Below are 18,283 nucleotides of genomic sequence, written 5' to 3'. Positions count from 1 at the left end.
TCTGACGACCTCTGCCAAACAGTAACAATCTCCTCCATTTCAAGTCATGTCATTAGTTGACGGATTCATCCGGAGTTTAGTTTCACTTATAGCTTTTTGAAGCCGTGTCAAGTTAGCCCTGATGCAAATAGCAACACGGCGTGTGGTACTCGGATTGTTGATGTCCTGAAGGCAGAAGGTGTGTACTGTTGAATAGAAAAATCTAATGCAGCTGTATTTCTCATCTGTACGTAGAACTCACTGAAATACAGATTGAGAGACGCATTCTCACAGAAGCACAGAGGGTGGGGGTGTTTCCGTGGAGGTCATGGCAGTTCATGACTGTCAGACAGTGTTGTGGTCGGAGATGCTGAAACACGCTCTCCCTGTCAGTCAACCACTAACCCCTTAGGCTGTAAAGCTGCTCAAGCGGCGCGCACAACATTTACTCCGACGGCGTTTTTGTGGTTGTTTTTGTCCGTCTGTTGATGATAAATGTGAAATTAAACAATCATGAGGTTCCGATGATATTTCATAAGCGGGTTGTTCCAAGAAAATAACTTGTAATGATTTTTTTGAATCACGTTTTGCTCCTTTTAGGCAGATGCTGCTGCTCTCCTCTTGAATTTGTTTTTTTTTTTGCTGAAACTCATAACTTAAATTATTAAAATGCATTTAAAGGTAACAAACAAGCATCCATTTGTGCAGATTTTCCTTTATTTAACTCTTAATGTTTTTGTTTAAATTAATTTGAATTCTTTGGGATTTTTGGGGGTTCAGTTCACGCTTTTGTTAAATCCCTTAGTTGGATAAAAACGTCAAACTTTTCAATAGTGAAGTCAATTAAACTTCCTCATTAATATAAGTCATCACATCAGCAGGCCAGTCAGTGGTATTGGTTATCGGAGACGTTGTTGGTCATGTTCTTTTTCTTTTTGAAATTACTCGGCTTGTAGTGTTTAGTTTATCAATATTCTCTCTTTAGAAAAAAGCAGAGGAGGCCCATAAAATACTGGAAGGTCTTGGTCCCAAGGTTGAGCTGGTATGTTATTTATTAATAATAAAACTCTTCTTAAGATTTGAGAACGAAAAATTGCACTGACGGGACTGCTTTGCGTTTTTTCTCCTTTCCTCAGCCGCTGTACAACCAGCCATCAGACACGAAGGTGTACCACGACAACATCAAGACGTGAGTGAACATATTTTTTTTGATGGATTTGTTTCAGGAATATCTTGTTGCCCTGTTAAAGGCCTGTTTATGGTCGGAAACCAGGTTGTCTGCGTGTGTGTCGCAGTTAACGTAGACATGCCCCCCCCCCCCCCTTACGCAGACACTCTGGTGCACCTCCTCAAAATTGTAACTCACCACAGACAGTGCCGCAGATATCGCCGCAGGGAGGAGAGAAAGGAGGCCTCTGATTGGTCAACTCTACATCCGCTCTACACTATGCGTATTTCCGGTTTGCTAACCGGCTAATGGTGACGCTAACCGTGCTAACCGTGACGATTCTTTCGCCTCTCTGCCAGCTCCAGTAGTAGCAATATTTCTTCTATTTCTAGATCGATCAGCTGCATCTCAATCAAAGTGCGCATTCGTCCAGTCGCCATTGTTGTTGAATGACCTCCGTAACCGGAAGAGAAACACGCCACCCACCACACCCACAATCCTAGCTTGTTCGTGATTGTCCCTCTTGCGTTGTGGCGTGGGATTAACATAGCGCAGACAGCGCTTCAAAAGTAGGCATAAATCAAAAATAACTGCGTCATACCTGCGACAAGCTCACTGCGACACACTGCTGCGAGAGTATGCACAGCCCTTTAGGGACAGTGATGCAGACACAATGCTCACCACACTATCAGGACAAGAGGAAAGTGCTCGAGGCAACTCTGACCTCATAAACCCTGCTGATAATTCTGTCTAATCTGATTGCTGAGTCACCTGACTGAGTTGCCCCACTGACACCAAGGAGAGTGATCTAGAAAGGAAGTGAAGACGTTTGTGTGTGTGTGTGTGTGTGCGCGCATTAGTTTGTCTGCGTTAGTTGTGTTTAGAGTAGATTGTGTTGGGGTTGAAGGCCGTGTCGTCTGGGACAAAAACCATATCAGCATGTACCACGAGAGCAGCCCATCTGGCTCTGTCTTTTATCAGGACAGAGACCACTTTTGTATGAACCTGCCATGCAGGTCATGCTCTCTGGGTCAGCACTCTCACCGTTTTCTATCTATAGTCACCATCATGTGTAAACAGAACATTTCCCAGTATTTTATGCCCGGTGTTTTTGGTCAGCTTGCTGAATTAAAAACCGAGGTGTATGCTGCAAAGGTTTTTCTGATTTTAAGAGTTAGTTTTGTTCTAGCTAAACACCAACACCTCTGTTATTCTAATTGTTATAATTTGTGACACAAATGTTTTTTCTTCTTCCTGCTTTCAATAATGCTTTGGAGACATGAAAAATATCATCGGCTCATTGAATCACTATTGTTCCCCTTCAGAAACCAAGTCATGAGGAAGAAGCTGATCTTGTTTTTTAAGAGGAGGAACCATGCGCGAAAACAAAGGGTGAGTGTCCCTGCTGTTGAAAAAACAAGGCGTGAGTTGTATGTTGTTCAGCTTGCACCTTGTTTTATGTATTTGTGTCTGTGTTACAAACATATCTTGGTTTTTCACGCAGTCATAAGTGAGTTTTTGGGATGAACTCGGATCACAGCTTTGAATAAACTGGATCATCTGTGTTTATTAAAGCTACAGATTAAGACCCTTGATGTCTGACACTCATGAAACAAACTGCATTTCATCTGGTCTTAAAATGTTTATTTCTTTATATACATTTAAAGTGCAAATGTTTGCTGTAAGAGCTCGCATGCTCAGAGAGGATGTGGATAAAAGAGATGAGGATCCCGAATGGGAAATACTTCAACTCTAAAAGCATTTAATTTGATTTTAAATCACCTTGAAATGAGAAAGCTGTCGCAGCGACAAAAAAGTCGGCAACAGTTGCACAAGATTGTGGAAGTCGTAAAATACAAGTGATGTATTTACAGAGCAGGAAATGCCTTTGTTTCCGCTGTTTGTGTGAGCCAATAACGGCTTTTCAATGCAGCAGAAAAATAAATGTTGTTGCATCAAACAGTTCTTAGAACTTCCACTGCTTTTCTCATGTGTTATTTAAACATTGAATAACCTCACGTTGAAACACTTTGCTCTTTGTTGGCTCGGTGAGTCTAACCTCTCTGGCTACTCCCTGTCAGTCAGACGGACCCTTTGGACTCTGAACAATGACAGACTCCACATGGCCTCAAGCCAAAAGGAAGTTAATTGTTTGTCCCTCGATGCAGAGAGTGGAAATAAGGCTGTAATGTCCTCTCGAACAGTCTTTCTATGTCTTCATTAAACATTTCAAATCTTGCCCCATAGGACGCTAACTGGCTTTTAGTCTTTTGCTAAAAACAAACATTGTGTGAGCGGATTACAAAGTAATCACTTCGGTGATAGAATTGCAGTGACCTTTTGAAAGCTGTGTGTAAACATCATAGTTGCATCAGAACAAACTGTGAGTGGGTCATTAGACCAACACAAACCCACAACCAACATGGCATGTTCCACAGCAGCTTGTTCTCACATCACCTGTTCCCACTTGAACCGATCAGATGTGTTTACCTTTTTTTTTTTTTTTTTTATTATTTGTTCACAGTTAGAGATGCATTTCGGCACAGATGTCAATTTAGGGTGAAATAGAATATGGACTGATGCATTCATTTACCTACAGAGAAAAGTCACAGTCACTGTTGCCAGGTAGCATAGATTTCATAATTTGCATTTCCACAGTGTTTTGGCAACATTTGTTGTTACACTTATCAAACTGAAATGTGTCCATTGTTTAACACTCGTGTGTGTGTGTGTGTGTGTGTGTGTGTGTGTGTGAGATGAGCTGCACTTCTTTTGTGCATCTCTCAAAATATCCTGCATCTATACTGAGGTGTCATAATTGCAACAGATGTTAACATTTGGAATATTATGGCTTTAATCCATCAGTAAATGGTTTCCTAATTCTGTTTTTACCTCATGTGACACATTTTTTTTGGGGGGGGGGCTTGAAAATATCAGCACAGCTATATTCTGTGCGGCTCATCTGGTTCATCGTGAAAGCGAGAGGTTCTTTTAGTCTCGTACTGATGAACAGCCGCCCCTGACGCAGTTGCGCATTTTGTCATTTTGTGTAAACAGGAACAGAAGATCTGTCAGCGCTATGACCAGCTAATGGAAGCGTGGGAGAAGAAGGTGGAGCGCATGGAGAACAACCCCAGACGCAAAGCCAAGGAGAGCAGAACTCGGGAGTACTATGAAAGGCAATTTCCCGAGATCAGAAAACAGAGAGAGCAGCAGGAGCGCTTCCAGAGGTAATGGCCTTTACCAGTGATGGGTCAAAGTGAAGGCATGTTTTGGAGTGTTAAAATATTCAGATGAGGGTTAATGGTAGCTTTCTTTTTCAGAGGCTCACACATACATTTTGAATGTTGATGAATTTAAAACCCCAACAACATCGAGCTGCTGCATGATCAAGTTGATGATTATTTAACACAATATCCTATATTTATTTAACTTGTTAAGATAACTGTTTAAGGCCATGATTATTATTGAAAATAAATGAATTGGTCTGCCCCAGTTACACTTATCCTAAATCATGTTCTCAATTTAACTGCTGAAGCTAGCAGTGCAGTTTCAGCTTTGGATCCACATAAAATAATCCGGACTTTGTCTCATTTATTTAACATGCAGCCATTTTTTTTATGACTAAATTTCATTAAAATAGTCTCTGGACGAAACTGGGCAGGTGTTTGTGCTCACTGTGAGCTCCTTATGGTGGACTGTCAGTCGACACGTGTTATGAGTGAAGAAGCAGCAGGAAGTCCAGACAAAACAAAATCTTAGATCACTGTAATTGTTCCTGTCTGGTTTTCGAAGATTAACTTGATTTTCTGTGGCATTTAAAGATGAAAACACGTTCCACTGCAGTAAACTGTCAGTGGAAAATTCTGCAAGACGACATCAGGTTCATGTTCTTTTTATTAGCTTAAACATTTACTTCATCAAAACAAGTTTAATTGGTAACTATTAAGATAATTGTTGTCATTATGCTTTGAGAAAAAGTTTTCAGGACTGAAACAAAAATGTTTGTTAAAATCGGGTGTTTTTATATCGTACTGTACGCTGGATGAGCTCAAAGACTGAAGAACGGAAGCTAAAAGATTTGTGCTCGAACAACATATTTAATGCATTAATTATGTCGACCCAAACTGCGACTATACGGAGACGTGAAAATAGTCCCACTCAATTTTTAAGAGGTCTTTCGGCTTCCACCTAAATAGGGGACACTCAGTGCCGTGTGATGGCCTACTTTTAAGGAGAAACGCTGCCTCGCTGGGTGCCTGTGGGAAGGGAGGCAAACAGGGTCAGGATCCAGTGAGCGGTGGCTCCTCTCATTGAAATGTTCTCATGTCAGCACTGTTTATGCAGACTGCTAGACCATGAAGGAGGACGCAAGTCATAAACGGTTACGGTTAATGTGTTATTCATTAGTTGTGGGTAAGAAATATTTTGTTAACGTTCTAAAAAAACAGCGAGGAGTAAGTCATGAAAGCTGCCCTAAACATGGATTTAATGCAGCGTTTTGATGTAAGTCTATAATTTTATCATTAGTAAATAATTATGTCCCTGTTTTCACAGAGTCGGACAAAGAGGAACTGGTCTTTCTGCAACTATTGCAAGAAGCGAGCATGAGATTTCTGAAATCATAGATGGCCTCTCTGAGCAGGAGGTAGGTACTGACTGCACAGCATTTTAAGAATATCATAGAGCTTTATCACATGCACGATTATGTTGGCGTTCACCATATGTTTGATTTTTCCTGCTTTTAAAGTATGTAGCTACTTGGTAAAAGCCATAAATAGCGTCTGTTGGTTGGTCAACAGAAAGCTGTTAGTGTGAAGTGGCCGCAGTGGTAAAGGTTAAACGTGCATCAGCAGTATCTGCACAACTTTGATTTGGACCAAAAGAAATCAAAAGAACCCTTACAACCACTGATATTCAGGTAGAAGACCGATTAATATGAGGCGTTATTATGGAGATTTCATTTTATGCACTCGGAAGAAAAGCAACAGTGCTACCTTGGAAACGAATTATTATGGTTTGGTAAATCTAAAGGTGTCAAACTTCAGAGGTGTGGGGATATGAAATTAGAGAGAGCTCTCCATGATATCCCAAAGAAAGTCACAAATGCTGCTCATCAGACGTGAGATACTGTTCTTTAACACCCGCTTCTTTCCTGGTCATTGATCCACAGAATAACGAGAAACAGATGAGACAGCTGTCAGTCATCCCTCCCATGATGTACGACTCGGAGCAGAGGCGAGTGAAGTTTATCAACATGAACGGCCTGATGGACGACCCAATGAAGGTGTACAAAGCCAGGCAGTTCATGAATGTTTGGACCGAACATGAAAGGGAGATCTTTAAGGAGAAGTGAGTTGTTGCTGGCATCAGAAAAATGTCTCACACCGATGGTCTCTGGACCCTGTGCTGCTTTGCACAAATACTGATTGAACTCTCTTTGCAGGTTTATCCAACACCCCAAGAATTTTGGACTGATTGCTTCCTATCTAGAGAGGAAGGTAAATTGTCATATCTCATACACAGTTTTGCAACTATTCTCAACTTTGACTCTTTTGTGCTTCTGTGGAGTGACAGGTTGTGATTAGCTGTTCTTATTTAAGCTCTTTTAGAACACCTTATTCTCCTATAATGCATCAAAGTTTTGTGTGTTATGAAATGATAAATAATTTGTAAATTCACTGTATAAATCGCAGCTCCAAATGATGCATTTGGATTATATAATCCAGTTTAAAGAAACAATCAAATGCTTTTATATGTTTAAAAAAAAAAAAAAAAAAAGTTGGTGGTTGTGGTGTGAGGAGGAGTGTTGGCTGGCATTAGGGGGGCGACTCTGGGACTCCAGTGGTCATTGTCTAGCCTCCTGGAGGTGTCATGGGCCCAAATAGACAAAACACTGATGAAAGGAGGTTCCCACCTGATGACCCCAATGATATGTTGGTCAGCACTGCTCACTGGTCTATATAGGGAGTATAGGGAATTACTCACTGAGTCTGATCCATTTTTTATTTATTTTTTTCCTTTAGCACATGTTTCTTGTGTTTACCTTGAATGAATGTGTTGTGATTTCTTGTTTCAGAGTGTTTCTGACTGTGTCCTGTTCTACTACCTGACCAAAAAGAACCAAAACTACAAGACACTGGTGAGACGAAATTATGGAAGACGGAGAGGAAGGAACCAGGTAATCCCATGATTTAATGACTTCTATGTTGTCTCTCAGCGGAATGCTCTATGAAATGATGGGAATGAATTTCTCTTAATGACTAAAACGGCTTTAATGGCTCAAATATAACAAAATAGAAATTGTTATAATGAAGAAAATGAACACTTTTAGCAGTGTACCTGATATCCTTGGTGTGATCAGACAACAATAACTCTTCTGTTACATGTCTGCCTGGAATTAAATTGAGCATTTAATTTAAAATCAGGTCCTCCAATGTGGAGGTGAACCTGACGAACTGAGTTTAAGGACAAAGAAGCAGCAGAGTAAACGGATTAGCTGTAGAACAAGCAGACAGGTCATCGAGTCCCTACTGAGATCATACTTATATTCTAACTGATTTCTTGATAGAAGGCAAATTAATCCAGTATATATTATACAAGACTGTCTATAAGACAACTAATCTTTTAAAAGTTCAGATGTATAGTATTGATTTAATGGAATGTTTTATAAAGTTTTAGGACTTGCTCCTGTTACTGCTGCTGAATGTGCATCGAGCATAGAGACACACTGGTGCTGCCTCTTCCTCCGGAGCCCCAGCGTGTAATCGCAGTCAGAAAAATAACAGATGTTGTCCATTGCTGTGTGGAATTGTCTTTGCTTACCCTGCGTTGGCCAGTCCATGTCACCGAATGCCAACCAGTGGTTGATTAGCTGCTTATTTTGAGGCGAGTGGCATTGTGGGTACTTTGTGATGTCTGTGTGTTGCTGTTTTCGAAATGGCAACCCTTGTGGAAATAACCTATTTGCTTAATATGTTGAGTCTTTACAATGATTCGGATTGTACTATCGGGCCAGGCTGCGTGGTTCTTTGGTAAATGGTTGCCAGCAATGTGTGCAGCATTTTCTAATATTTTTGCATAGTTGCTGTTGTTCCTCAGACACTGTTTTGTAGTGTTACTTTTGCTGCGTTTTGGATCCACCGCCGCCCAAGATGATTGTGGTAAAAAGCCACAGTGTTATTTACCCCCCCCCCCCCCCCCCCCCCATACCAAAAATGATATAGGTCCAGCCAACTAATTTTCCAGCACTGTGCAGATGAGTTTGGTTATATGACACGGTGCTAAAAGACTTCAGTAATTCTGGTGGATTTTTCTTCTCTTCGCCAGGCTTTCCTTCCTTCTCTGATGTTTCAGCACTTGTACAGAATGTTCTGTTCGTCACGTCTACTGTGCAACACAATGGTCTGGTTGTGGACACTTTCTTTACATAGGAGGTGGAGGGCACAAGAGTTTTACGATTACATCTTGAATCCACATATATTTTTGTCATTTAAGTAACTGCTGCATTTTCCTTATGGGCTCAGATTTAGTTAGCCTTTCAATTTCTCTGTCTGGATCAGTCAGCATTTGAGAGAAGAGAAGTAAGTGTCTTTTTGTTTTGGGAGTTCCTTGGTGTGATTTGATGTCATGAATCATTCCTAACTTTTTTTAGTGTCACACTAATGTGCATTTTTTCTTTTATGCACAAATTTATGCCATTTGGAGAAATGCACACGAGTATGTAGTGGATTTCTAGTCTTCTGTTGTGCTTTAACAACTGCAGTTCGCGTGAGCAGAGTGAGTCATTAGAGTGGGAAGAAAAAGGACAGAGTGAGCAACAGTGAGAGTGGAATGTAGGGCAAGTGAGGGAAACTGAGTGAAAAAACCCTGAGTGAGACGGAGTCAGCGCTGGCAGCTTATCCGCTGAGTGTGTGCTGTTTCTTTTCTCTCTTTTTTTTTTTTTTTTTTTCTCCTTCCATTTCCTCTTTGGTCTTTTCTTCAGTGAGGGAGAAATTCACCCCTCTTCTAAATGCTGAGTTGGTACAGCCCGGCCATCTGACAGGACCAAAAAACTCACTGTGCTGCTGTGAGTGCCAATCAAAGAGGAGTGCTCAGCGAGGATTACCTTGAGTGACCCCGCATAGATTAGTGCGTGCATGTGAGATGGACAGTTCTTTGGGCAGCTTAAGCGGCCTGATGACACGCTTTCCTGGAATATGTGTAGCGGTGCCGTGGCCCGGCAGCCCTTCTAAGGAGCTCTGCTATGGTGCTGTCCTGCCCCTCCACTGCTACCGTTGCCAGCGCTATGGAAGTACTGGTGGGTAAATTCACATTTGCAACACGAGTAAGCTTTGGCGCACCGCAGAGGAAAGAGGTTTTTATGACCAGCAAATGAGCGTGCAGGTACGTTGCTAACTTTGAAACCACAGCTTTTACTTTTTAGTTGGAACCATACGTGGACTGTTTATTTCTTGTCCTTTCCTTCTTGTTTTAGTCTGTGTCCTACCCTCTATTGCGATGCTGCCTGGGCAGTTTGTTTCTTAGCCTACATGTTTATTTTAGGCTTGTAGGCAGCCAAACAGCTATTTTAGGGTTGGTTTTCTAGGACATGTGCAGACAGGTTTTTTTTCATGTGGAACCGTGGTCAAAGCTCTGTGGTCATGTACATGTATTTATGTTGCAGGTTAGCTGTTATTCCTCATTGTGAGATGAGAAAAGGTGGGAATTAACTTTCATGAAATACATTCTTTGGGTTAATGTCACTCAAACCCTGAGATAAATGGTTTGTCCCCTCTGTCAGCTCAACCTTAATGACTTTGCCTTTGGCCCGAAAGGAATAACTTGGCTTGGTCAGACAGGAAGCGACATCAGTTTGTCATTTACACTCATAAAGAAGCCTACGCAGGCTACATCCCCCACAGTGTTTGCAGCTACTGTTTTGGTCATAAAAGTAGATTTTAGTACTTTACTCCCTGCTTATTCGCTCATGTTTTGCTCCGACTGCAGGTTTTCGGCAGTAAAGGATTATTTCCAGCATGTTCAGTATGTGTTTCGCTGTACAGATTTGCTTAAATGCTAGTCTAGCTGGGACCTTTAGTTGTTAAGTTGTGATATTTCTTTCTTTCTCCTGCATCATCTTGGTTTTAAATATTCATATGCACTGTGTGCACAGATATCCAACACATTACTGTTCAGATTTTGTCGTTTCTATGTAAATCTTCCAAGTATCAGGAGTCCCATTATCCTCCAGTGCCACCATATTCTAGACCTGTCACTTACTTTAAGTGTCGAGTGGTAAAATATGTCAAGCAGGACTGACAAGGGGGACTGGTACTGGCTGCGGTCATTAAAGCTAAGCTCGTCAGACCCTTTCAGATTGAGGATTGACCAAACAACAGCTATCTAAACCTTTTCCAGTTTCAGTAAGATACTTTCTTCAAGTTTCAGTACACACAGCAGTTTACAGCTTCCAGTAAGGCCCTGACTTAAATCGCACCAAGAGTTTGTAGGACCTTTTCATAAGAGATACTCCTGGGATGGAAGGCTCGGGGCAGTATTGATATTGATAATATATTGCTATATTGATCACTGAATATGTGTGAAAAGCCAATAACATAGATGGCATATTGAGTTATTTGTTAGACTTATTCTAACATTGAAAGAAAAGTATCTTTCAGAAACTACTGGCAGTAGGTTTGTGAGCTGTTTTTCCCCCCTTCAGTTCCTTTTCAACCTGAAAAGGTCCACCTAGCTGACCTTTGATGATGGGTCTTATCAGCAGCTCTCCCCATCTTGCTTGAAAGTTGACAGACTGAATCTGGACCCCCCCTCGTCTTTTTTCTTAAATGTTGTGCAGTTAAGTTGCACATTTCTTTTGCAAACCTGTTGACTCTTTGATGAACTCAACAAAGAAAGTAATGTGTCATGCAGTTGTTTAGTAACTGACACTAACTGTAGGCCTATGTATTCTTCTTCTTCTCCTTTACTTCTTCTTTAGTCACTTCTCCTTTAACATGCAGTATTTGCTTAAATGTGGTATCCCTCAACATGTTGATATACCTCCCTCAGTTATTCCACTATTCTGTATATAAATTGTATAAATCTATGAATTCCTTGCCTTTGCAAGGCTTTGCAGTTTGAAATTAGATTTTTTTTTTTTAGTGTGTCGTGGGTCGTGTTGGATCATTAAGGAGCCCTTCTCAGGGTATATGAGCCCTCATAATTCTGAGATTGGACCTTTTACAGCATTTTAATTGTTAATACACAGTAAAGTTGACAATTTGTTTTATTTGTTTATTTGCTTATCTTTATTTAGATAATTGGTAACACACTATCTCATATATCCAGACCAGTTTAACTGTAGTGATATCTTTTAGTCTTATTATATACACAATGATTCTTCTTCTGTTAGTACAGAAAAAGCTTTTAAAGCAGAGCAAAGAAATCATCTAATGCAAATACATTGTAGCACCAAGTCACTTTGTTTTCTATTTTTTAATCAATGTAAATGTTGTTTTATTTTTTTATGGTGAATATTTTTATGGAATTACATGCAAGGTGAACAAATGTGTGTTACTCTTGTTTTTATGTGATTCTTCAATTTCTGAATGTTATTTGAGAGCTTTTTTTTTTTTTGGGCTGATTTCACTGGTTTGTTTCTATACTGCAGAGCTCCCAGCTGCCATGGCAACACTAAGCAATGCTTGATATTGTGGTTTATTTTGTCTTTTTCACTCCTTTTGACAAAAAATTGTTCCACCTCGTTTCCTTAATAAGAATTAAGTGCTATTATCGGCTTTTTAAATTTTTTTTTAACTTTAATCACGTTCTTATCCTTTCCATTTTCTTATTTGTTGGTTATTTTCACTGGAACTTTTAAAGAGGTGTTCTTTCCAGCTAACAACATCATTGTGTAATGCAAAATGATACAAATGTTGCCGTTTTTCTGCCATTTACTTATCCTACAAAGGAACTGTTTATAGCAGGAGTGAAATATTCCTCTGATGGACTCAGTTCTGGGGGTGGGCAATGGAAGAGGGGGCTTGTAACAGGTCAGGGAAGCTTAATTTAACAACACTGAACAACCACAGGGCTTCAGGCATTTTTGGAGAACATCTGTTTAGAGGCTATTCACACAGTGTGGGAGAAGAAACAGGAATGCCACTGATTTGATGGACTCCAAAGCAAACATGAGTGCTCCCTGACCCAATCAGAACAGCATCTCACTGAAGGTCATGCGTGGGAGGAATATCTCCAGAGAACCTGACTGGTCTCTTCTGCAAAAAAAAAAAAGGGGTGGGGGCAACGCTGCACTCTGGATTGTGTGCCTTAGACATGCTTAGCTAACTACAACATGCATGAAACGACAGTAGTCAAGTGTTAATCTTTGAATTTAAGTCGGACGTGGACTTTTCCGCATCCGATCATCTGCAGTTCAATCATAAAAGCTAACGTGTGGTCGGTTCACCGTGATGTACTGTAGGGGCTGCATGAAAGAGTAGTTCACTCCAGGATTTACATGTGCAGGCCTAACAGCAACGACCGCTGTTAGCCGTTAACTCAGATTATATAGTTTTGTCGTCAGTTGATTTAAGAGAAAGTTGTGAACTGAGCAGGCTGTATATTTGATATGCAGCTCCATTCCAACGCAAAATCCCTCAGATTATTGACTGTTGTTAATTACAGGCTAGCAAGGAGAGCCACTTTTTTTGCAAGTCAGAGCCACTGTAGACCTAACTGCATGATGAGGCAGCCAGACTCCTCTTGTGCAAATGTGTTGTTGTAAAAAAGACAAACAGCCACATCCCATTTAGTTTTTCCTTTTACTTGTACCCCTCTCTATCTTTTCTTCGGCCTCTATCCGTTTGCCTTTACCAATAATTGAAGCACATTCCTTGGCCCAATCTGGTACAGTACCAGCATGGGATGTTTGTTTTGGCATAGCCAGACTTTGTTTCAGTACAGTGCTTTCATGGAACAGTCACGAGGAAGCAAACCACGCCTGCCGGGAGAACGAAGAGTGCTGCCCTGCACTCAGTCACTGATTTTGAAATTCATATAAAAGTAATGTTTTTTTACCCTCCATTACTCTGCAGGGAGTGATGTCAATGTGAAGCTTAACATATTATTCATAGTGTTACTGTTATAAGAATCTTATTCCACACAGCTATGTGTTTATTAGTAAATAGCTTGCTGTGTCGATGTCAGTCCCTTTTCTCTGTTTGAGACATTGAGAAGGAAAAGGAGCCATTAAATCACAACAACATGCCACTCTGGATTTCGTAGGAGAACAGTTTATTCAGTGTGGTTAGTTTATGCCAAACAGTAAAGGCCCTAAAACAAAAAAAGCCCATTACATCATACCTCTATTAGGGTGTAAGAAATGCTTTTATTACTTTGTCATTTTTCTCCATGTATTTATAGATGTATGTATTTTTTTTTTTTAAGCAGGTGCCAAGTTAAAGGCAGGAAGCCAAACAAATCAAATGGTTTCAGACTTATCTAAGCTTGTTTGTTTGCTTTAAAACTGAACACTCAAGTGTTCACTGTGCAGGTCCATTTTTGCTTGTACAGTTTTTGAATTGTTCTCTGGGCTTGCAGGGCCAGCTCTGCCACAGCATTGGTGGGCTTCTGTTGCATAACTGTGTTGAGCAACATCGCACCAGGAATTGAATAGATGTCATTGGTAAAGTAGAATAAGTTCATGATGCTCAATAATTGTTTTCTGTAAACGCAAACAGTCGTGACTCCACAGAGGCGCACGTGGCTCTTTTTATCGAACATATAGTGTCAATTGTGAGCTATTTGGCGCGTTATTATCTTTAGTAAAGTAGCATCAAACTGGTGTAAGACGCATTAGGATCTGACCTACATGTTTAATGTATTACAAAGTAAACACGTCTGAAGGTGTAAGGATTAGATTTTTTAAAAATCTTTTTGATTTATTTATTTTTTCTCCCTGTGTGCAGCAAATAACACGTCCCTCGCAAGAAGAAAAATCAGAAGAGAAGAACGAAGAGGACAAATCTGAGAAGTCAGAGAAAAAAGAGGACGAAGAAAAGAAGGAAGAGGAAGAGAAAGATGAAAAGGAGGATTCCAGGTGAGCTATGTGTAGCTGTTTGTGCTGGTGTCGCTCTAGTCCAGGGGAAGCTACTTGCTTTTCCTGTTTCCAGTGTTTGAGACATCCATTATTTCTGAAACAAGGTGCCACTGTCTGGCCGAAAAATAAAAAAACAGTCACCACCTGGATTTAACAAAGCACGTGATGTGGGAGGGCTTCAGTCTTTCAGGTCTCGGCTCAGCAATGCATGAGCCCAGAAAGGAAGCTCGGCAGACTACCTGAAATGACTTTTTCTCAATCAATAGATCGAGAAAGATGACAGTTCCAGGATCCATAAGGCTAGAAATTTGAAAAGGTGTTTCAGGGAGCATGAGACATCCCTTTCACACATGGATTGACCACCACGTTGTCCAGACCTCATTAACCTCATTGGAAACCTTTGGGCTGAGCCAGAGAAGACTCTTTGCAGCAGCTCTTCCACTGCATAAGCTTATTGAAACAAGCAGGTGTTTGATGGGAGACACTGTGAACAGTTCACCTTTGGCATCCAGCTGTATTGAAAATATTCTTTCGACCGACAAAAAAAGAGATTCTTTTTTTGTTCACCAGTAAAAGTCAAACCAGTCTTTTCATTAATTAAAACTGTCTGGTTAAAGTTTGTAGGAGTATCGGGTTGAAATTGGAGAAGACAGTGGTGTTGATGAGCCTCAGCTTTCCATACACATTGCTCGTTTAAAAATAGTTTATCTGTGTGTAATTTTAGTAAGTCCAATGAAGACATGTGCAGCGTCCCAGACATGCGGGGTACTCTTCTGCATCTCGTCATTCCTGTAAAGACGAAGCCTAACTTGTTCTATAGATTCTGGTTTGCAGGGTGGAAGCATTGCGGGATGAGGGGGGAACAATTGGCCGATTGGCCACATGCATAGCTAGTTGGGTTTGTTAGCTAGTTATATGCTACTATTCTCTGGTTTAGATAAAATCACTGTATATCAGATTATTTAATGTTAAGTAACAAGCCTATAGAATGTTATTGATACCTGATTTATGGCCGACTCAAAAAAAAAAAACACGAATGAAACGCTCCTCAATTCAGTTCTACGTAGTTCAGTCTTTTTAAATGTTTTCATATTTTCTGACATGTCTTTGATCATTTCATTACACATACTTTAATGAAGAAACTCTTTCTGGTCATATTCTACTCACTCTTGATAAGAATAAATAAACAAAAATGCTTATGTAATGCACACAAAAAAAATCGCGTGGCGGAGGTCCCACTTCCTCGGGCCCTGGAACTGATGCATGTTTGTGCTCCCGAGAAGACTTTGGAGAAGGAGTGTAGCCAACAGTCCAACAGAAGAAATGACTTGTTAACTTGTTTTAATGTCCGTCCAGCTCTTGTGCAGACAATTTCTAATGTGCTTTTCTCGTGTTCAGACTGTGGGGAAAATATTGCTGCGTCATCAGGGCAAAGATATTTGCTGCACCAGCGATCTAAAATCTGTGTCTTCCCCCTCCAAAACCACAGGGACATTGGCAAGGACAAAGACAAGTGTGACGGTGGGGAGGACGAGGACGGAAAGGAGCAAAACACGCCGCGTGGCAGGAAGACTGCCAACAGCCAGGGCCGCCGGAAGAGAGGGATCACCACACGCTCCATGGCCAATGAGGCTGCATCTGTTGCAGCTGAGGAAGCGCCTCCCCCTTCCTCTGAGCCTGCCCTGCCAGATCATCCACAGCTTCCTAAATCTGAGCCAACGCAAAAGGCCATGAAAGAGCCTGCGAAACCCCTGACTCCAGTAGCTTCAGTGGATAGTAATAAAGGTGATTCTCCTCACCTTGTTAGAAAAAATATGTTTCTTTTGATTCACCTTTTGAACACGTACTGATTCAGAATTGAGGTGAAGGGAGTTTGAACAGAATCGGTATATTGCATGAGCAGTAATTCTATTAATTGTTCGAGGCATCGAGTGTGAGTATTGTCTTGATGACATTTCTTGAATTATAACCTGAAAGGGAGCACAGGGACCAGGCACTCATTGCCACGTGTCAGAAGAATTATCATGCACTGATTTCCATCACGAAGCCTTTGCAATCCATCTATCCCCACAGCAGTGAACTGTTTTTACACTGACGGAAGCCGCACAGGTTTCCAGGTGTTTAGACCTCTGTGTGTGGCCTTTTGTTGTGGTAAACTTGATCATTTGTTGTCTGGTTTTCCATGCTTCTCTGCTACCTGCTCCTATTGCCATCCATTGTATTCTACCACAATCTGGTTAATTTTGTGTGCCCCATATCGTGATAAGGTAGCCCACCTTGCTTTGTTCCTTCTCCAAATTCGGAAGTATTGGTGCTAAAGGGTAGCTATGGGTCAGTCGTGCCTAGTTGAAATGGTACAGGGCAAGTTAAGAATGCTACTGATTCATTGGAAGGTAGTGGTGGTGGTCAATGGAGTATATATCGTTGGTGGTCTGCTTTCACATCACACGTCAATGACCACCCAAGAGGGGCTAACCTGTCACAGGATAACATAAATTTTATCATGGAGGAAGGAAGCTTAGGCTTGTAGACATTTGTTAAAGTTGATGTGAAACTGTGTAGCTGGAGGAACCTTTGTTAGGGTCAGTCTAAACGAGGAGAATTTATTTATTTATTTATTTATTTATTTTTTCTTTAATCTTCAAGGTGGGTGGTTGGTAAAAGTGCAAACCTCCCCCTAATGTCAAAGGTACATGTGCAGCTATATTAGTCCAAATGTTTACACAGCCTCAGTGGGTGCCATGGAGGAGAGTGGGATAGAGTTCATTCCCTCTCAACACTGACCGTGCATTTCCGTGAAATCTGTCGGGGTGGGTGGGTGTACTGTGTTGCCTAGCTGGGGCCAGAAGGAGTGCGTATCTGTGTTTGGGTCAGATGTGCAGTGACACAGTAAAAGCGGCGAAAGGATTATGGGCTCGCTGCTCTATTTCTCCATCCAAGGCACGGCTCTCAACTCTTCTGCTGTCTGGCGCTGCATCAGCTGACCAAAAACCTCCCCTTGTGGATCAGAGGGGAGGAGGGCTTGCTCTGGGGCTGTGGGGAATGAGGGAGACGGAGAGATGGGAGGAGAGAGGAAAAGAATGAGAGGAGGCGAGTGAGCCAGAGTGAGAGTGTAAGTGAGGGAGCTGGTTCGGCAGCCCTGAATGTAAACAGATTATTAGATTAGTGGCCATGAGAAGAAGACGGCAGAAGGAAGGATCGCCGCTCTTTCTCCCTCCTTCACTTTCAGCCGTTTTTTCCTTTGTCTTTCTGTCTTTGCTGATGGGGCTGTGTGTCCTCTCTTTGTGATTTAGCTGGGGCGGGTGAAACTGGAGAAACTTCTCGCTGGACCGAGGAGGAGATGGAGGTTGCCAAAAAAGGTAGTGTTTTGATTAATTTCTCCCTCTCTTTATCGCCCTTTCCTTCCTGTCTTTCTCTCCGCTGCTGAGACTCCTCTGCTTTTTTTTTAACGATCTTGTTTTTCCCTCCCTGATGTTTCTCCTCTGATTATCTGATATCGCTTCACGCTGTCCGTTTCTTACACGCACACAGGAATGAATGTGCACATGCATTTACACAGATTCAGGATGAATGCTGGCACTTTACTGGAAGCCGTGAAGAGTCTTTTTTTCTTGGTTTTCTTTTCCCTTAGAGCCACTGCTATGCTGGCTTCTCAGAAGTCATCAGTTAGGGCCATTCAAGAAACACCTGAGCATGACATTTACAATTATGTCCATTCAAACACCCACTGTTTTGCCTTGTAAAATTCCTCAAAAAAAAAGAAAAAAAGAAGCTCATTACCGTCTCAGGCCGCACGTCCGCCGCCATTTTCAGGTCACATGCTATTCAAATATGCTCCCTCTTTCACTTTTTCCTCGACTTTGTTGGTGTAGCCTGTTGTGCTGGGTTCCTTTGTCCCCATAGTCGTAGAATAAAGAGATTAATGTGGATTAATTAAGTCTCTCTTGAGTTAATAGACTCGTTCCCCCTTTACAAAAATTCCTGCTGCTATTACTTTCTTAGGCTTTCAGACCTGTTTGATGCACGTCTGTGGATTAGTGTGGCTGAAAGAGGCC

The 18,283-nt window shown here is 41.4% G+C and overlaps 1 protein-coding gene across 5 annotated transcripts in view; it reads left to right on the top strand.

Moving 5' to 3' along the window:
* ncor1 (nuclear receptor corepressor 1) overlaps positions 1-18,283 on the top strand; it is a 51,278-nt gene that overhangs the window by 11,978 nt on the left and 21,017 nt on the right. For 3 of the 5 annotated variants that reach the window (XM_075486370.1, XM_075486372.1, XM_075486369.1), the window contains exons 7-17: positions 965-1,021; positions 1,116-1,168; positions 2,473-2,539; positions 4,205-4,377; positions 5,705-5,795; positions 6,321-6,499; positions 6,594-6,648; positions 7,227-7,328; positions 14,098-14,228; positions 15,718-16,013; positions 17,522-17,587. In XM_075486370.1, coding sequence (XP_075342485.1) covers positions 965-1,021; positions 1,116-1,168; positions 2,473-2,539; positions 4,205-4,377; positions 5,705-5,795; positions 6,321-6,499; positions 6,594-6,648; positions 7,227-7,328; positions 14,098-14,228; positions 15,718-16,013; positions 17,522-17,587 — 1,270 coding nt within the window. Of the gene's footprint in view, positions 1-964; positions 1,022-1,115; positions 1,169-2,472; positions 2,540-4,204; positions 4,378-5,704; positions 5,796-6,320; positions 6,500-6,593; positions 6,649-7,226; positions 7,329-9,171; positions 9,447-14,097; positions 14,229-15,717; positions 16,014-17,521; positions 17,588-18,283 lie in introns of those variants that run through there. The other 2 variants (XM_075486371.1, XM_075486373.1) reach the window with 2 other exon arrangements.

Source organism: Odontesthes bonariensis, chromosome 16, assembly GCF_027942865.1.
Source record: "Odontesthes bonariensis isolate fOdoBon6 chromosome 16, fOdoBon6.hap1, whole genome shotgun sequence".
Classification (NCBI taxonomy): domain Eukaryota; kingdom Metazoa; phylum Chordata; class Actinopteri; order Atheriniformes; family Atherinopsidae; genus Odontesthes; species Odontesthes bonariensis.
The sequence above is the reverse complement of the archived record's forward strand: the minus strand, read 5'-3'. Positions and strand labels throughout refer to the sequence as shown.